Source organism: Palaemon carinicauda, chromosome 14 (genome assembly GCF_036898095.1).
Source record: "Palaemon carinicauda isolate YSFRI2023 chromosome 14, ASM3689809v2, whole genome shotgun sequence".
NCBI classification, from domain to species: domain Eukaryota; kingdom Metazoa; phylum Arthropoda; class Malacostraca; order Decapoda; family Palaemonidae; genus Palaemon; species Palaemon carinicauda.
Window position 1 is genome coordinate 47,505,095 of NC_090738.1, and position 17,530 is coordinate 47,522,624.

General features: G+C 45.1%; 1 protein-coding gene across 5 annotated transcripts in view; it reads left to right on the forward strand.

Moving 5' to 3' along the window:
* The window catches only part of dia (diaphanous related formin 1), a 299,177-nt gene that overhangs the window by 49,805 nt on the left and 231,842 nt on the right, over window positions 1-17,530 (forward strand). For all 5 annotated transcript variants that reach the window (XM_068387086.1, XM_068387090.1, XM_068387088.1 and 2 more), the window contains exon 2: window positions 11,250-11,387. In XM_068387086.1, the coding sequence (XP_068243187.1) occupies window positions 11,352-11,387 (36 nt within the window). In that variant the 5' untranslated portion in view covers window positions 11,250-11,351. The remainder of the gene's footprint in view (window positions 1-11,249; window positions 11,388-17,530) is intronic.

Here is a 17,530-nt window from a genome sequence, read left to right on the forward strand (position 1 = left end):
TGTGTCTGTGGACATATGTATCTGTATTAATCAAGGTTTGTAAATTGAGTGTGGTAATATATACTTTTGGAAAGTATTTTCAGGAAGGGTTTGTGTTTTTTGTACACAGGTTACATTATTCAGCACAGTATTTGAGATAGTTCAAGTGATCATGCCCCTTAAGAATCTTGGAATACAGGATGTACTTAGATAAGATGTCTTTTACACCATTATTATCTTTAGTAAATACAGTATGTTGTAATGTGGTTTATTGATGTATGACAATTTTGTTATGTATTATTTCATAAGCTTGAATTATATGTTTTACTCCTGCCATGGTTCCTTTTCTGTTGTTTATTGTTTGGATGCAGCAAGCTTTTCTGTAGTATTCCAAGTGAAAATATCATGAGACAGTACAGTACAGGTATCATGAGACATAGCTGTTGTATTTCTTAATATATTTACAAATCAGATTAAATTAACCAGGCCTTGACATTTTTGTGTTCATTTAAATACTTATCTTCTTATTATATTTTAGAAATAGATTATAGAAAATGGAAAATGATGAGAGGATAGCCACCTTACCCTGTCCCAAGTGTTTTTGCTAACTACAGAATCATTGATTTAGAGTTGTACAGGGAGAATGTTCACCGAGTCGTAAACCATTTACAACTTATCTAAATGATGCTGTAACAGGGGAGGGATGGGCAGGTCAAAGCAGCAGCATCAAGGACACTGATTTTTTTTTACATACACTGTATATAGCAATCATTAAATTACTGATATTCATGAGTTTTATTTTAATGTCAGATTTTGATATTGAATGATTTATAAAGTACTTATGAAATTAAGTAGAAGGGTTTTGCCGGTGAATGTTATTAATTTTAAAGCAAATTACTTATACTGTTTAATGTAACAGCATATGAAGTTTCCTTATGAAAATTTGCAACATTAATGGCTGATTGCTATCATCTTTAAAGGAATATGGATAAGTAATGAATGAGTAATTTTTTTGGAAACATTCAGTGGTATTGATTCCTGATGACCCAGCTAGGTATCAATGCTATTGCTAATATTGCCTATATTGTACCAACATCATCTGAACTTCTTTAATTAACCCACACTGCTAACCATTAAGGGCTATAGAGTCACAGACTTGTTTTCTTCAAAATTACTATTTGTTCCTTGTTCTTTACATTGAAGTAATGATAATATCAAAGCTGGAATATGGCTATAAACTTTTAACAAGGTTTTAACAACTGTTTGTGTTGTTACCAGTTGGTGGAGGGGAAACATGGCTCCCTGCTCACTCACTACAGCACCTCTTTAAATTCAGCCTTGGTTGAGAGCAGTCATTCTCTTCCATGCTCTTGATTACTGGCTAAAAATTAAACTTTTTTTCTCTTTTTCTCTTTCAGGTGTGTAAGTTGTGCATACTTTAATTTAGGATGCACAACATGCAGTCTTGCCCAGTCGTGGCAGGGTGTTCTTGCTTTTTCCTGCATGCCGAGAACACTCCTGCATGGGATTGTCTCCATGCGACGAGTGTTGGAATGACTATCCTCCCAGTGGGAGCAGTATGAAAGGAGGAAGTAGTAGTCCAAATGGTATTCTTTGCCTTTGCGGTCTTCCTTGAAGTTGAAGGAGGCTCGACTTCCTCTTTCTCCTGGTATCCTCCCCTCTGGCTATTCTTGCTCAGCCTACTCCGTAGGGCAATCCCTTTAACCCTCGGGTAATCTTCAGATAAGGAAGCTTCTCTCATTTCCCCTAGCAGAACAGGGAAAGCTTCCTCCCATGAGAAGTCCACTGTGCAAGATGCTTTGCGTCCTTGTGGCCTTTCTTGAGGCTTACTGGTTCCCGTTGAAGGATAGGCTGGTGGAGTTGTTGGCCAAGGGGGCTCAGCAGGAGAGTGTTTCTGCTCCTGTAAATCCCCCTCTAGAGTTTACAAGAGCAATTCCCTCCTCGTGCCCACAGGGCCTTCTGGCTCCACCACAAGTTCTTTCCCATCCGAGGACCTGCAGGCTTCCACCCCGCAATTTTACTGCGGGTGACATTCCTAAAGCACAAGTGGCAGAGATGGCAGTGCTGTGGAGCAGAGCCTTGGACGGTAAGTTTCCTCTGATCGGGGTACGTTCTCCTGTTACACTCTCCCCCTCCTCTGATTTGTCCTTCAATGAGTTTGCTCAGGGATCAGTGAAGGACATAGCCCTTCAGGCAAAAGTCGAGGCTATGTTAGAGAAGGGCTCTCTCCAGAGGTCCTCGCTGGGTCTCTAGACTTTTATAGTAGACTCTTTCTTGTAGAGAATACATTTGGAGGCTTAAAACCAGTCATAGACCTCTCGGTTTTGAACAAGTTTATTCTTCGGACTCTGTTCAAGATGGGAACCGCTGCCATGGTCAGACAGACAATAAGACTTCTAGACTTCCTAATCACATTGTATCTCAAAGATGCAAGACTTCTAGACTTCCTAATCGTGTTGGATCTCAAGATCCCAATACTGTACCTCCTTCTGCCAGGATATGCCTCCTGTTCGTGATTCACGACGAGGTATAACTGTTCAAGGCGCTATGTTTTGGTCTGTCGACAGCCCCTCAAGTGTTCACTTTGGCCTTACCCTGGTCCCAATATAACAGTATTTGGCTCCTCCTATATCTAGATGACTGGCTGACATTGGTGGACTCTGCGAGTACCAATCTCCTTCACCAAGACAGATTTCTCGAGTTTTCCCTCTTTGGGAATCGTGGTGAATCTGGAGACCTCAGACCTTGAGCCCAAATAAAGTGTAGTATATCTGAGCATACAAATAAATACCTTTGGGGGAAAAGTTTTCCTGCTAGAGTATCAAATTGTACTATTCAAGAGTGGCACAACCATTTCTAAGGTGAAGCTCGCTACAGGCATGTCACTGGCAGCGTTTTCTGGGTCACCTGGCCTTGTTAGAATGTCTGGTGCCAAACAGTCGCCTCTGCATATGCTCTCCATTGGCAATCAAAGACCTTCTTCCAGCAAAATTCAATCAGACCTGATGCTGGTCACCAACACATCAAGGAAGGATGGGGTGCTCACATGTTGCAGCATGTGGTCTCTGGGCTGTGGTCCGAGTCTGATCGACTCTACCACATAAACCATCTGGAGTCGACAGCAATATTTCTCTCGCCCCAACATTTTCAACGGCTCCTTTCAGGTCACTCAGTATTGTTGATGAGCGACAACACGACTGTAATAGCATATTTAAATTAATGTGGAGGTACTTCTTCACATAATCTATACCTACTAGCCATCAAAACCCTGTGCTGGACGGAAGATAATACCATCTCCTTGTCAAGCCAGGTTTATACCTGGCAAAATGAACACCTTGGCAGACAACATGAGCAGGAAGACTCAGATAGTTGGGTCCGAGTTGTTTTTGGATCCTTGGACAACGAATGTAATAATGACTTTATGGGGTTTTCCAATAATAGACCTATTTGCAACGTTCGTCAACCGCAGATTTCCGGTATACTGCTCGCTAGTACCTGATCCACAGGCAGCGTTCCAGGACGCCTTTCAGCACCCGTGGGACGACATGGACATGTATGTGTTCCCCTCTTTTTGCCTCATGAGGAAAGTCCTCAACAGGGTGAGAGCCTCAAACAACCTGTTCATGGCCTTAGTAGTTCCATTACGGCTGCAGGCAGAATGGTACCTGGACCTTTTACTGCTGATAACGAAGGATCCGAGATAGTTGCCTCCCCTTCCCAACCTGCAACAGCAACCACATGCAGGAATCTTCCAAAGCCCAGTCATATCCCTACGACTTCACGCTTGCAGGTTATCCAGCCTCTCTTCACTGAGAGAGGTGAAAGACTATTGCTTGGCCTTAAGCCAGGTCTTCAGACTAATAGATGATATTTCCATTTGCAGCTGCGCTCTCCTATGCGACAGCGCAGTTCTCCTGCGGGCCCACGCTCTCCAACTCGCAAGTGCTGTCCTGTGCACCAGTGCCCTCTTAAGCGCCAGCGCTCTCTTACGCACCAGTGCTTGCTGGCCCGCCAACGCTCTTCTGCGTTTCAGCACTCTCCGGCTCAGCAGCGCTCACCTGCGTTTCCGCGCTCACCTGTGCACTCTTTTTTTCCTGCGCAGCAGCACTCTCCTGCTCAGCATCGTATTGTGTGCCATCACTCTTGCGGTTGAGCACTCTCCAGCTCGCCAGCGCTCTCCTGCGCAATTGCACAAAATATCAGAGCAGGTTCTACAGGCTTTAAAATGCAAGGAACGTCACAGAGATTTTGACTGGTCACCATCGCCTCACTCCCCTCCCCGCTAACACATTACAGCGCAACCACCAGGGAAAGGGAAAGGCTCCACAGAATGGTTCAGGATTACGAAAATTCAACCTACAAAGCCGAACCCACCACCAACATTGGTTGAGATTCCTTACAGAGAACCTTCGGTCCCTTTCCTTTCAAGGGATCTGTCCGACAGTGCGTCTGTCAGCAAACAGCCCTGGTTCGGTGCTATGGTCAGAGCAGTTGTGCAAGCCTTCAGGCCTGCCATATCATCACGCTCGTCAGTGACCTCCCTTCCAACGGCAGCAGCAGACCTACAGCGAGGAACCTTGGCTTCTCCCCTGAAGAGGAAAAGAGGAGTCTCAGACGTGATCGCATCCCCTAGGGTAAAGCTAACTCCTGTTAAGCCGTCAAGGCCCATCCTTCCTGTCTCTCGCCGAATGCTCTCTTACTCACTTCTGCCGGGGGAGTCGCTCGAGGGCCGAAGTTCCTCTCTTCCACCTTCGGAGGAAGTTTCTCCTCGCACGGATAGTTCTCCACCATCGACGGAAGTCATGAGGGACAATTCCATCCCTCCTTTGATGCTTGAGTCCTACATCCTTTCTCAGAAGGAATCTAAGGACTCCAAGACTCTCCTAAAGTCTTCTTCAAGGACCTCCAGACCTACAGGAACCACTAGTCACTCTAGGGATGCCGGCAACACACCCTGAAAGGAGCTCTCTGGGGTGGAAGAAGGAGACGTCGCCGCTAGTCCTGCTTTGGAAAGGGAGAGAAAAGAGTCAGAACATGCATTTGACTCTTATTAGGGTACTCAATGGGTTTTCGGATCCGGAGATACCCTCACGAGACGGCAAAGACAGTCTTGACCATGTCTTCGGCACTCAGAAGCCCTCTAAGACCAGTGCAGCTCTGCCCTGGTCTCAAGGGCTAAAGAGTGCCTGAGCTAAGATTGCCCAACAGCTCTCTGAGCTCTCCTCCCAACGTTCCGGCTCTACCGCCAAGCTTCTCCCCCCTCCTTGTGTTCAGCAGAGGAGGTATTTTGAGATCTTGGACGAGCCACATCCAGCTCTTCCTCTCCATCAATCTCTGGAAGAGCTCACCAAGGGAGTCTATCTAGAGAGGCCCTCCAGCCATCAGGTGTCGTTCTCGGCATTAGAGATCCTCAACTAGGAGAAGGTCACGAAGTATGCCATGCAGGCTACTTCATGGCTTGATCTGTGGTTCAGGACCCTGGGAATCTTGGGTCGAACCTAGGAGATCTCCAAGGAACGCACCAGGAAAGTGATGGAAACTTTTCTCCTCTCATGCACACATACCATTTAGTTTCTTGCCCATCAAGTCTCGAACTTATGGGCAAACACCATCTTAAAACGTCAAGATGTGGTGTCTGAGAGATTCCACCAGCAGGTCCCATATGCCGAAATTGCCAAGCTCAGGAACGCCTCTTTAGAGGGGACCTCTGTTTGAGCAGAAGGACGTGGTACATGCTGCTGAGAGATGGAGGAAGTCCCAACAGGACTCCCTCCTCCTTAGGGCTTTGACATCCAAGCCCTATAAACCACTAGCTCCTCAGTAGTCCTGTCTAACAAAGATAATGATGAACAAGATACCCTAAAAAGCCCTTTCTGACCTAAGAAGGGAAGGGCACCAAGTCCTCCAGGGAAACAGAGTTTCCTAGAGGGGAAATACCTACAAAGTTGCTGGGACAGGTGGAACCAACTCGGAGCCGAGCCCTGGACAATCTCTGTGATTCGTTCAGGGTATCGCATCCCGTTCACAACATCTCTCCCTCCCCTGATCAGGAATCCAGTGTCAATAGACTCCTTTGCAATGGGATCAGCAAAGGGGCTAGCCCTCCGGGCAGAAATCCAGACCCTGTTGAAGAAGGGCGCTCACCAAGAGGTCCTCAATGAGTCTCCAGGCTTATTCAGTCGACTCCTTCTTGTGAAAAGGCCTCTGGAGGCTGGAGACCCGTCATCGACCTCTCAGCTCTGAACAAGTTTGTCAAGCAAACTCCGTTCAGCATGGAGACGGCAGACACAGTCAGACAAGCTGTAAGACACAGGCTTCATGTGCACAGTGGACTTCAAGTGCACACTGGACCCAAAGAACGTGTACTTCCAGATCCCAATCCATCTGTCTTCAAGGAAATACTTAAGATTCAGCTTAGACAACAGGAAATACCAGTTCAAGGTGCTGTGATTCAGTCTTTCCACAGCACCTCAAGTCTTCACTAGAGTGTTCACCTTATTATCTTGTTGGGTACACAGGGTGCGCATCCCTGTCCTTCGTTATCTGGACGACTGGCTAGTCCTAGCAGACTCGGTGGGAACCCTTCTTCAATACCGAGACAAACTAATAAGGCCTTTGCCAGATCTGGGGATCATGGTAAACCTCGAGAAGTCCACCCTGCTTACTACGCAGAGACTGGTATACCTAGGCATGATAATATACACCAATTTCCACAAAACCTTCCCATCAGACGACAGGATAATGAGGCTGAGGAAGGTCACAAGACCCTTTCTCAGACAGGAAGAACTTCCACCCCAGTCGTGGCTACGTCTTCTTGGACACCTTTCATCTCTGGCCCATTTAGTTCCATACGGCCACCTCAGGATTCAATCTCTCCAGTGGCGTCTCAAGTCCCGGTGGAATCAGGCCTTCGACTCCATGGACTTCTTGATCCCCATGGGATCAGAGGAACAGACAGACCTCGAATGGTGGGTGTCAGACGGGAACCTATGAAAGGGAATGGATCTTCTCGTCCTCCCCCCAGATTTGATGCTGTTCTCAGATGCTTCACTAAAAGGGTGGGGGCCCCACATGCTGTACCACACGACCTCAGACCTCTGGTCAGAGTACCTCCACATAAATCTCTTAGAGATGACGGCTGTTTTTCTGGCCCTTCAACAGTTTCATCAGTTCCTTGCAGGCCACTCATTGGTGGTGATGAGCGACAACACCACAGTAGTGGCTTACATCAACAAACAAGGAGGTACTTTTTTGCAGCTCCTATCCCATCTAGCAGTAGAGATACTGAGAAGGTCCTAGATTCACTCAAAACCACTATCGGCATGCTTCATTCTGAGCAAGCGGAATGTGCTTGCCGACAACCAAAGCAGATCATCTCAGACAGTGAATACCGATTGGTCTTTGTATCATTTAGTATCCAACAAAGTCCTGACTTTGTGGGGTTCTCCAACTGTGGATCTCTTCGCAATGGCCCTGAACATCAGGCTCCCGTTGTACTGTTCCCCAATCCCAGACCCCAAGGTTCTCTGGCAAGATGCATTCCAACAACGGTGGGACAACATCGACATTTACGCTCTTCCCCCTTTCTCCCTTTCTGTCTGACGAGGAGAGTACTCAACAAGGCCAGAACATCGGTCAACCTCTCAATGACTCGCATAGCTCCACTATGGCATCATGCAGAATGGTTTCTGGACCTTTTGCACCTCCTGACGGAGTCCAAGAGAACTCCCTCTACGACACAATCTACTCAAACAACCTCATTCCAACATCTACCACAAAGCCATAGCTTTGCTATGACTTTACACCTGGAGACTATCCAGCATCTCACTCAGAGAGGATTTTCACAATAAGTTGTGAGCAGGAAGTCTGGATACCTATGGAAATCATCAGCAGCAGTCTACCAGGCAAAGTGGAAGGTCTTTTGTGGTTGGTGTCGTGGAAGAGGTATCTCTCCTCTCAATGCCACTATTCCAGAAAGAGCGGATTTCCTTGTTTTATTTGCGTGAGGAAATACACCTTTCACTCTTGGCGGTTAAAGGCTATCGCTCAGCCTTAAGCCTAGTCTTTAGACTCAATGGAATGGATATTTCCTTATCGCTAGAACTTTCCTTACTCATACGGAGTTACGAACTTACCTGTCCTCAGTCTGAGGTGAGACCTCCCCCATGGAACGTGGTTCTAGTTCTCAGGTCTCTTAAAGAGACCTCCCTATGGATCATTACACCAGGCAACAGATCGCCACCTCACTTGGAAGACGGTGTTTCTGCTAGCTTTAGCTTCGGCCAAGCGAGTTAGTGAACTTCATGGTCTCTCATACCAGATCGCCCATTCAAGGGGATGGAGAGAGGTAATGTTCGGCTTCATCCCTGAGTTTGTAGCTAAGACTCAGAATCCAGGAGTAGCGAATCCTCGAGTCGACTCCTTCCGGATTTTGAGTCTCCGCTCTGTGACTGATGACCCTGATCATCTCTTACTCGGCCCAGTGAGGAGTTTGAGGCTGCACCTCAAGAGAACAGGCGCAGCCCATCCCCATGTATTTGCACTTTTCGTCAACACGGAGCAACAAGAGGAGGGTCACTCAGAATACCATCTCTGCCAGGATTCGCAAGGTCATAGACTATGCCCTGAATCTGGACCCTCCTTCTTCACGCCGCCCAAGAGCCCACGATTTCAGGGGCGTAGCTACGTCCCTGGCCTTCAAAAGAAGCTTCTCAGTGATGCAGGTTGTACAGGCTGGGGTGTGGAAACGTCAAAATACGTTCACAGCCTACTACCTGCAAGACATGACCCACAGGAGGCTCGATACGTTCTCTATCGGCCCTGTGGTGGCTGCACAACAGCTGGTATAATACCTCAAGCTCCTTATTGGATAAGTAGCAGAAGGTTGAGGGCACTGTTACCCAGTTTTAGTCTGCGTGAATGAAAAGGTTTGACTGGCTCTTTATTCTCTTCTTCATCATCCCCTCTCTTGGGGAAAGCAGCATCCTGGGTTCTTTGCATAAGCTGACCTCAAACCACAGCAGGTAAACCATGCTCCCTTGTGTTCTTAGTATTAAGCTATTACTGTTGCGTCCCCATCCCATGGCGAAGTGGTATTTGGATAGTCCTGGATACAACAGTTTTCCTACAAAGACTCGGAATAACTTTTACCTGGACAGTCACACTTCTAAACATCTCAACACACAGCTTGCATAGGCCTCATACCTTGCACAGCAAGGTTCAGCGAGGTGCAGTGACTCCTTATTTTTGGTACAAACCTTTTCAAAATAAAGAGCCCCAGGTAAAGCCAAAAGCCAGTTTGGCAGGGATGGCCACCTTCCTAATGGGTGAGTCGCCCCCAATAAATACCGTAGGTTTGTATTCCAGTCACAGAACAAATGACAAATTCGTAGATAATTTGTATTTTTCCTAACGATACAAACCTTTAGTTATTTATACAAGCTTACCCACCACCCTTATCCCCCCCTATTTCTAAGGTAAATACCAGATTTCAATGCTGTATCTTTAAAACTAAGGGAGACTATTGAATGTGAAGGTAAAAAAATATAGTTTTGAGATACGGGCATTCAAAGTTTTTCTTTGTATTTTTACAAAGACATTAATAAATCATGATTATTATAAATTTTACATTTTTTTTATTAATAGAAGAAAACAAAGTTATTTATCATAATTTAATCATAAATGAAGATCCTTTTGCTCAATATCTTGCTGGTTTTTTCTCCTGTGATGCAAGGCGGCCGCTCCTCTATCCACAACACTCTCTCTCTCTGCACTGCCTTTATTATTCTCTCCTGAACTCTCAATAGAGTGAATTTTCTTCTTCCTTATGTTAGCAAGAAGTTGAAGTTGTCTTTTCCTCTTTGAAATGATAAAATTCTTACCGAAAATGAGAAAAACAAACGTAAACATTAGTGAATGTCAGAGTATTTTTGCAAAGACAATATTAATAAATCCTGATTATTGAATTCTATGTTCCTTTTTGGATATTGATAAACAAAAACAAAGTTATTTATCATAATTTACTCATAAACGAAGATAATTTTTCTCAATATCTTGCTTCTTTTGCTCATGTCAGGCAAGGCCGTCGATATTCCATCCATACAACTCTCTCTCTCTCTCTCTCTCTCTCTCTCTCTCTCTCTCTCTCTCTCTCTCTCTCTCTCTCTCTCTCTCTCTCTCTCTCTCTCTCTCTCTCTCCTGAACCCTTAATAGAGAAAATTTTCATCTTCCTTATGTTAGCAAGATGTTGAAATTGTCTTTTCTTCTTTGAGATGATAAAATTCTTGCCAAAAAAAAAAAAAAAAAAATTAAAAATGAATGAATGTCAGAGCTCTCTGAGGTTTGTGGTAGGACTGAAGGGCGAAGGGTGTAAATTGTCGTGTAATACATCGTCTGCTACTTGTGGAAGTTATACAGATGCCATTGTTCACATTTTCTTTTACATTAAAATTTAATAATTATGAAAATTTACGATAACAAGAAATACTGCATTTTCTTGTAGGGAAAAATGTTTATGGTTTATCGAGTTACTTTTACTTATTACCCTGTAACTATGAAAGTAAGAGGAATTTTGACAAAATATTTCATATACACATTCTCCATTGCCATACGAAGGTCGGGTAATTTTTTCAGAATTTAGTGTTTTTCTTCCTATTTCCCCATATATTGGCATTCCTGCCGGCCCCCATAACTTTCTTAAAGTGAACTGTGATGAAACTGAGATTTCATGGTTCAGAATTAAGGCTTTTTATAATTCACAGCGTAGCATGAAAAACATTCTTGTTCAAGTTATGAACATATTTCTTTTGAATGAGTAATACAATACCTGACTTCATTTTTTATGGATTACTGTAGTTTAGAAAGTTTTTTCCTTAGTGTAACCACTTTGATTAAACTCCAGATTTTTCTTGGTAAAGGAAACTTCATATGTAAAATGTCATATTGAAGTTAAACCTAAGCTCATGCAAACTCTATTTATTCAAGTTTCATGAACTCAAATGTAATATCATGCAAGAAACAGAAGTTTACTTTTTCTTGCATACTTAGTCTGTTATCATCTTTAAGACTGAATCCTAAAAAAGGTGATACAGTATATATATTAAGAACTATAAATAAACTTAAAATGGTTTTGGTATCTGAAAGATTTTAAAAGTACACCTAATGAATTCTTAATTGATTTGCATGACTGTCATTAAATGGAGATGGATTTTGTTTAATTTTTGCCTTATAAGAACCTTCTTTATTTGCAGGCTAGTGTGTGGCAGTGCAGTAATCCAATGTACCAACAGAAACCTAGTCTAATTTGACCCTAGTAGTGTAGTCTAGTTGTACATGCCACCCTTACCTCCATCATGTCTCGAAACGACAAATCTAAGTCTGGGAGTTTCGTAAGTGTTACATCTTCTCTCATCATGTGTGTGTGGAGTTCATGCACCAGATAATGAATATTTCTTTACATTTCCCATGGAATTTGCAGTGTTTGGATAGGTTTTGGGGTTTACTTTGCCATATTGTTGATGTCAACATTTGAATATTGTTGATAACCATTGTATTTCATATCAAGATAAATTCTGTAAATACATGTGAGAGATAATTCATATGATAAGGTTACATTCATATAATGATAAAGCACTGGAATTCTAGAATTTTTGTTACTTTGTTATTTGCAAATGTTGTTGAATATTGCTAGATACAGTGTGTCTGATTAAGAACTACATTACATTATAATTTTCTGTGATTTGTATTATTTTCAATTTATGAAGTGTGTGAGTACTTTTGCAACATGAACTATACTTACTGTAGTACTGTGTACTTTTATTGAAAATTAATCTCAGATAAAGAATGATTTCACTATTGAAAATACTCAAGTGAAATACACTTACCATAAAAAATTTTTCTTGTGAGTTAGACAAGGGTTGTGAATTTGAAAAATATGGGGAATGGATAGTAAACTAGAGTTGTTGGAAAGTGCTCATTTGTTTCTATATGGCATACAAATCCTCGTCCTTCGATTAGGGAGATTGCGTAAGCGCGTGTTAGAAACAGTTGTTAAAGTTGGATAATGAGTGGTTAGTCAGCTGGTGAGTGTTTTAGGGCAATTACCTCCACCCTTATCCAGCCAGTGAGCCTTGTATTTTGTTTCAGCTGCTCATTTGCTCGCATGTACAGTGAGCTTCTTACAAAACTTTTTAGGAAGTTATTTCCATTTGTTAATGATGGAATGGAAGCAAGAAGTTCTTGTTTGCCGGGGGAAAAGTGGATGCTGCAACTGGTTTATGTTTAAACCGGCTGTAGATCCACATTCCCCCTGTGCATCTTGTATAGGGCATGATTGTTCGCAATTGATGCAATGGCATGCATACGCCCCAAAGAAGAAGAAGCGAGCAAACTGTTTGTAAGAGGTCTGACTTGGCAACACCCAAGAAGAAAATTGAGAAGCAAGCAAAGATTTTGTCAGGGTCAGGCTCGGCAACACCCAAGAAAATTGAGAAGTTAGCTAAGCGTTTGTCACGATGTTAATTGGCAACCCTCAGAAAAATTGAGAAGCAAAGAAACGTTTGTCCGGGTCTGTCTTGGCAACACCCAAAAACATTGAGAAGGGACCAAAGCATTTGTCAGAGTTTGACTTGGCAACACCTAAGAAGATTAAGAAGTGATTAAAGCCTTTATCAGGGTCTGCCTTGGCAACACCCAAGAAAATTAAGAAGCTAGCAAAGTGTTTGTCAAGGTCTGACTTGGCAACACCCAAGAAAATGGAGAAGCGAGCGAAGCGTTTATCAGAGTGTGACTTGGCAACACCCAAGAAAGTTAAGAACCGAGCAAAGCATTTGTCAGGGTCTGTCTTGGCAACACCCAAGAAAATTGAGAAACGAGCAAAGCGTTTGTCAGGGTCTGACTTGGGAACACCCAAGAAAGATGAGAAGCAAGCTAAGCATTTTGCAAGGTCCGATTGATTTGGCAACACCTAAGAAAATTGAGAAGCGAGCAAAGCGTTTCTCAGGGTCTGACTTGACAGTACCTAAGCAAATTGAGAAGCATGCAAAGGGTTTGTCAGGGTTTGACTTCGCAACACGCCAAAAAATTAAGAAGCAAGCGAAGCGTTCATCGGGGTCTGACTTGGCACCACCCAAGAAACTTAGGAAGTGAGCAAAGCGTTTTTTGGGGTCAGATTGGCAACACCCAAGCAGATTAAGACTTGAGCAAAGCGTTCATCAGGGTCTGACTTGGTAACACCTTAGAGGATTTAGAAGCATTCGATGCGGTCTGACTTGGCAACACCCGAGAAGAATAAGAAGGAAGTGAAGCATTCGTTGCTGTCTGAATTGGCAACACCCAAGAAGATTAAGAAGCTAGCGAAGGGTTTGTCGGCGTTTGACTTGGCAACACCCAAGAAGAATTAGAAGTGAGCCAAGCGTTCTTTGTGGTCTAACTTGGCAACACCTAATGAGATTATGAAGCGGGCAAAGCGTTCATCGGGGTCTGATTTGTCAACACCCAAAAAGATTAAGAAGTGAGCAAAGTGTTCATTGGGGTTTAACTTGTCAACACCCAAGAAGATTATGACTCGAGCAAAGCGTTCATCCGGGTCTGACTTGGCAACACCAAAGAAGAATAGGAAGCAAGTGCAGCATTCTTCTGGGTCTAACTTGGCAACACCCAAGAAGATTAAGAAGTAAGCGAAGCGTATGTCGGGGTCTGGCTTGGCCGCATCGAAGAAGATTAAGAAGTGAGCTAAATGTTTGTTGGGGTCTGATTTGACAGCACCCAAGAAGAATTTGATGAAGTCCTGCTCTGCTTCTGTTTCCTTGTGCGGTATGACTGCTCCTACCACCCATGTGCCTGTGCCCCTGGATTGGTCCCTGGTGAGTATGTTGCAGGAGCTAGGAGTCCTTTGATCTATATCAGCAAGTTTTCAGGTTTCACTGGTGTGTAGGAAACCCCTAGTGTTTCCCACACCCCTTCGGAGGTTGGAAGTTCTTTACGCATGGCCAGGCAAGCTGTTGACGATGAGTTTTGGGCTCCCTTGGGTCTTTTGGGTAGGCCCTCCATGACTTTATTGAGGGAGCTAGTAGCCAATATTGCTACCCCCTTGTTTCTCCCCTGTGCAAGTGTCTCAAGTGTTCCAGGTGATGCCAGTGGTGAAGAGCATGGTGGTTCCCCCTGTGTCAGGGACCCTGGTAGATCCCCCTCTCCCTACCTGGCAGGTAAGGTGCTTGCTCTGATTGTCGTGACCCCTGTAGGTGGGCGTAAGAAGGCTAAGGCCAAAGTAGGCATTAGCCTTGTGTCCTGGGTTATCCCAGTCCCTGATCCGGCCCCAGGGATTTCCATCTCTTTTCATGTATCCGTTACCTTGACCGTTTTGCCTGGGGATTTGTGGCCAGTTCCTGCTCCCTCTGTGTCTGTCTCCGGCTACGCTCTTGGCAGGGTCATGGGGCCTTGTGAGTGTGCCTATCCCTTCCCCTGTAAGTGTGGCTCCTGTTGGATTAGCCCCCTGTGGTTTCTCACACCCTACCCCCCTGGAGTGTTGTTGTCGATGGTCGCTGAGACCTCAATCACTCTGCTTGCAGAGCCAGGAAGAGGAAAAAGCGTGTGTACTCCATCTCCTCTGATTCCGACACTTCTTGTGCGATGAAAAGGAAGAGGTTGAAGAAGTCCAGGAAGGTCAGCCATAGTTGCAGGGATAGGACTCCCTGTGACACCACCTATTTTTAGAGGGGGTGTGGATGACTCGAGTGGTTTCTGACTAATTGGGGCCAAAGACATGGCCCTGTGTCACAGATCCCCCTGGGCTGGGAAAGGAAAGTATGGTGCCGTACACTTTCTGTTCCAAGGTTAATGGATGAGCTTCAGCAACCTCCGTCTCCCTTTCTTCCAGGATGCTGTATACCCATTCCTCCCCCTTTCGATGAGTTTTGTCTCAGCTGGGTAGAGAGGATGGCAGTATTTGAGGCTGTCTTTGCGCATGTGTGCATTGATAGGGCAAGAAAGTGGAGTGGAGGGATTTATTCCCCTTGCTGTGGAGCACAGTGTTGTGGTTGTCCCATTGTCTTGACCTGCAGAAGGAGTACCTGATACTTCTCACATGCCTGCTGGGTCCCCTGCCAGGAGTTCTCCTTCTGTTGCTGTTGGCCTGCCCAGGTTTTTGTCATTGCATTATGGATTCTGTCCTTGGGACAGAGTGATCATGCAGTACTTGCAGGGAGGAATAGAGTCTCTGGAGCATGCGGCATAGGATGCTCTGGGGCAGAATGTCTCGAGGACACCAGACCCAGTTCCGGTGCTTGCTGAGGCAGATTACCCTGAGTCAGTAGGTTCTGTGGTGAAGGTTCTTACCCTTATCCACGAGTGCAATGGCTTGGAGGAGACAACTTTGGCATCTTCATCGGGGAGAACCTTGGTCATTGATTGGCACTTTAGCGCTCTTCAAGGATCGAGGATATCGTAGACTGAACCCTGGATCAAGGTAATGATGAAATTTGTGGATCTGAGAACTCTCTCTTTTTCAGTTGGTCAAACAAGATCCTGTCCCCACAATATCCAGGCAGTGGAGGTTCTACATGCCGAAGAACACTGTCAGAACCTCCGCAGGTTGGCCTATCAGTGTTTGCACTGATGGGGGTTCTCTTACTGGAGAGACTCAAGGTGGAAGGCATGTACTTCTTGACCCTAAGTCTTTTGCTTTGGTCTCTATCTACTCTTGTTTCCTGGCTTGACCAGTGGCTGGACCAGTGACGTGCTTTGTAAAGTCAACGAGGTTATCAACCCCGGAGGCTTTGGAGAAGCACAAGATTTCTTGTACTGTCGGGTTGGGAGGGCGGTTACTTTCCTAGTCCACCAGGCAGCAAACCAGTGGGTTAACAGTACTGTTGGGTTGGGAGGGTGGTTACTTTCCTAGTCCACCAGGCAGCAAACCAGTGGGTTAACAGGGTTTTGAAGAGATCAAACACTCTTCTTTCGTGTGTCTCAAAACAGGTTACCCTGGAGGTGTTTTCATCAAGGAACTCTCGCTGTGGGGCCACCTCTTTCCATCCTGGGAGTTGTGTGCAGGGGTAGTGGAATCTTGGAGGACTGCTTTGAAAGCGGTCAAACTTTTAGGTGTGGACAAGCCATCAGGATAAAGGAAGGACCCTCTGCATGCTCCGAGACCCTACTCAACAATGCCTGCAACCTCTTCCCAAAAAGAATCATTGCATGCACAGCCTTTTTGAGCATCCCAACCTGCTCCTCTTAGTAAGGGTGGCAGTGAGAAGAGGGGATGGAGAAGGAAACGCAAATGCCGGCCTTTCCTTCTCCCGCTGCCAAGAATAGGGGGATGCCTGTCTCATCAGTGGGCAACTTGAGAGTGATACAGGGCCAGGTATTGGGTAGTGTGTGTCTGTCGGTTACTTGCTAGCCTTTCAGGTCAGCCCCCCCCCTCCCCCCCATCTCAAACACCAATTAAGGTCCCTGTAGATCATCTGACCTCACCAAATGCCCTGGACTTGCTGGCAAAGGTGGAAAAGATGTTTGAGAAGAACAAGGTGGAAAAGTCGTTCGTGTTGAGTCTCTTGAGCTTCTACAGTTGGCTCTTCCTCGATGAGAAGGTGACTGAGGGCTGGAGGCCAGTCATTGACCTCTTTCCACTAAACAAGTTTGTTCATCAAACAAAGTTAAGGATGGAAACGGTATGGTCCGTTCTGTCTTCCATCAGAGAGGAAGACTTCATGCTATTTGTAGACCTTGAAGGACGCATACTTTCAAGTACCTGTTCATCAGTTTTCTTGAAAGTAGTCCCTCTTACCTTCACTTCTCCCTCTATAGTACAGTATACCAGTTTAAGACACTGCTTCGAACTGTGTACGGCTCCCAAGGTGTTCACTCAGATGTTCACCTTGGTAGCTGCTTGGGCCCATTTGCTAGGGATTTCTTTTGATGTGTTTCTACAACAGAATGAGCCTAGCCTCTTCAGAGGGGCAGTTGCTACTGGATCGAGGTCAGATTCATGCCTTTTGCCCCTTTTGCCACGATCTGGGGATTGCTGTAAACTGGGAGAAGTCGAATCTCATTCCCAAGCAGAGGTTGAAGAACTTGGATATGCTGATAGATACAGCAGCAGTGAAAGCCTTTCCATCAGGCAATTGCATCAGAAGGCTCAGGGAGGTTGTGCTGCCATTCCTGTTCAAGACAAATATCAGCTCAGCATTGACGTCTTCTTGGTCCCCTCTCTTCAGAGAAACTGGTTCCACGCTGGCGCCTCAAGCGGTGTCTGAAGGATCACTGGCTAGCGACAGTGATACCCCGTTCCATCCTGTTCCAGTAAGGCACTTGCAACTGTCTTCGGATGCGTTGAATGAGGACGAGAGCACACCTGGATAACTTGATTTTCTTGGGTGGGAGGACCGAAGAAGAAAGGCATCTGCACATCAACATTCTCGAGATGCAAGCAGCCATCCTAACGCTGTAAGCTTTTGAAGAATGTTTGAGCAGGCACCTAGTATAGTTGATGAGCGACAGCACCACTATAATGGAATATGTCAAAGAATGGGACTCA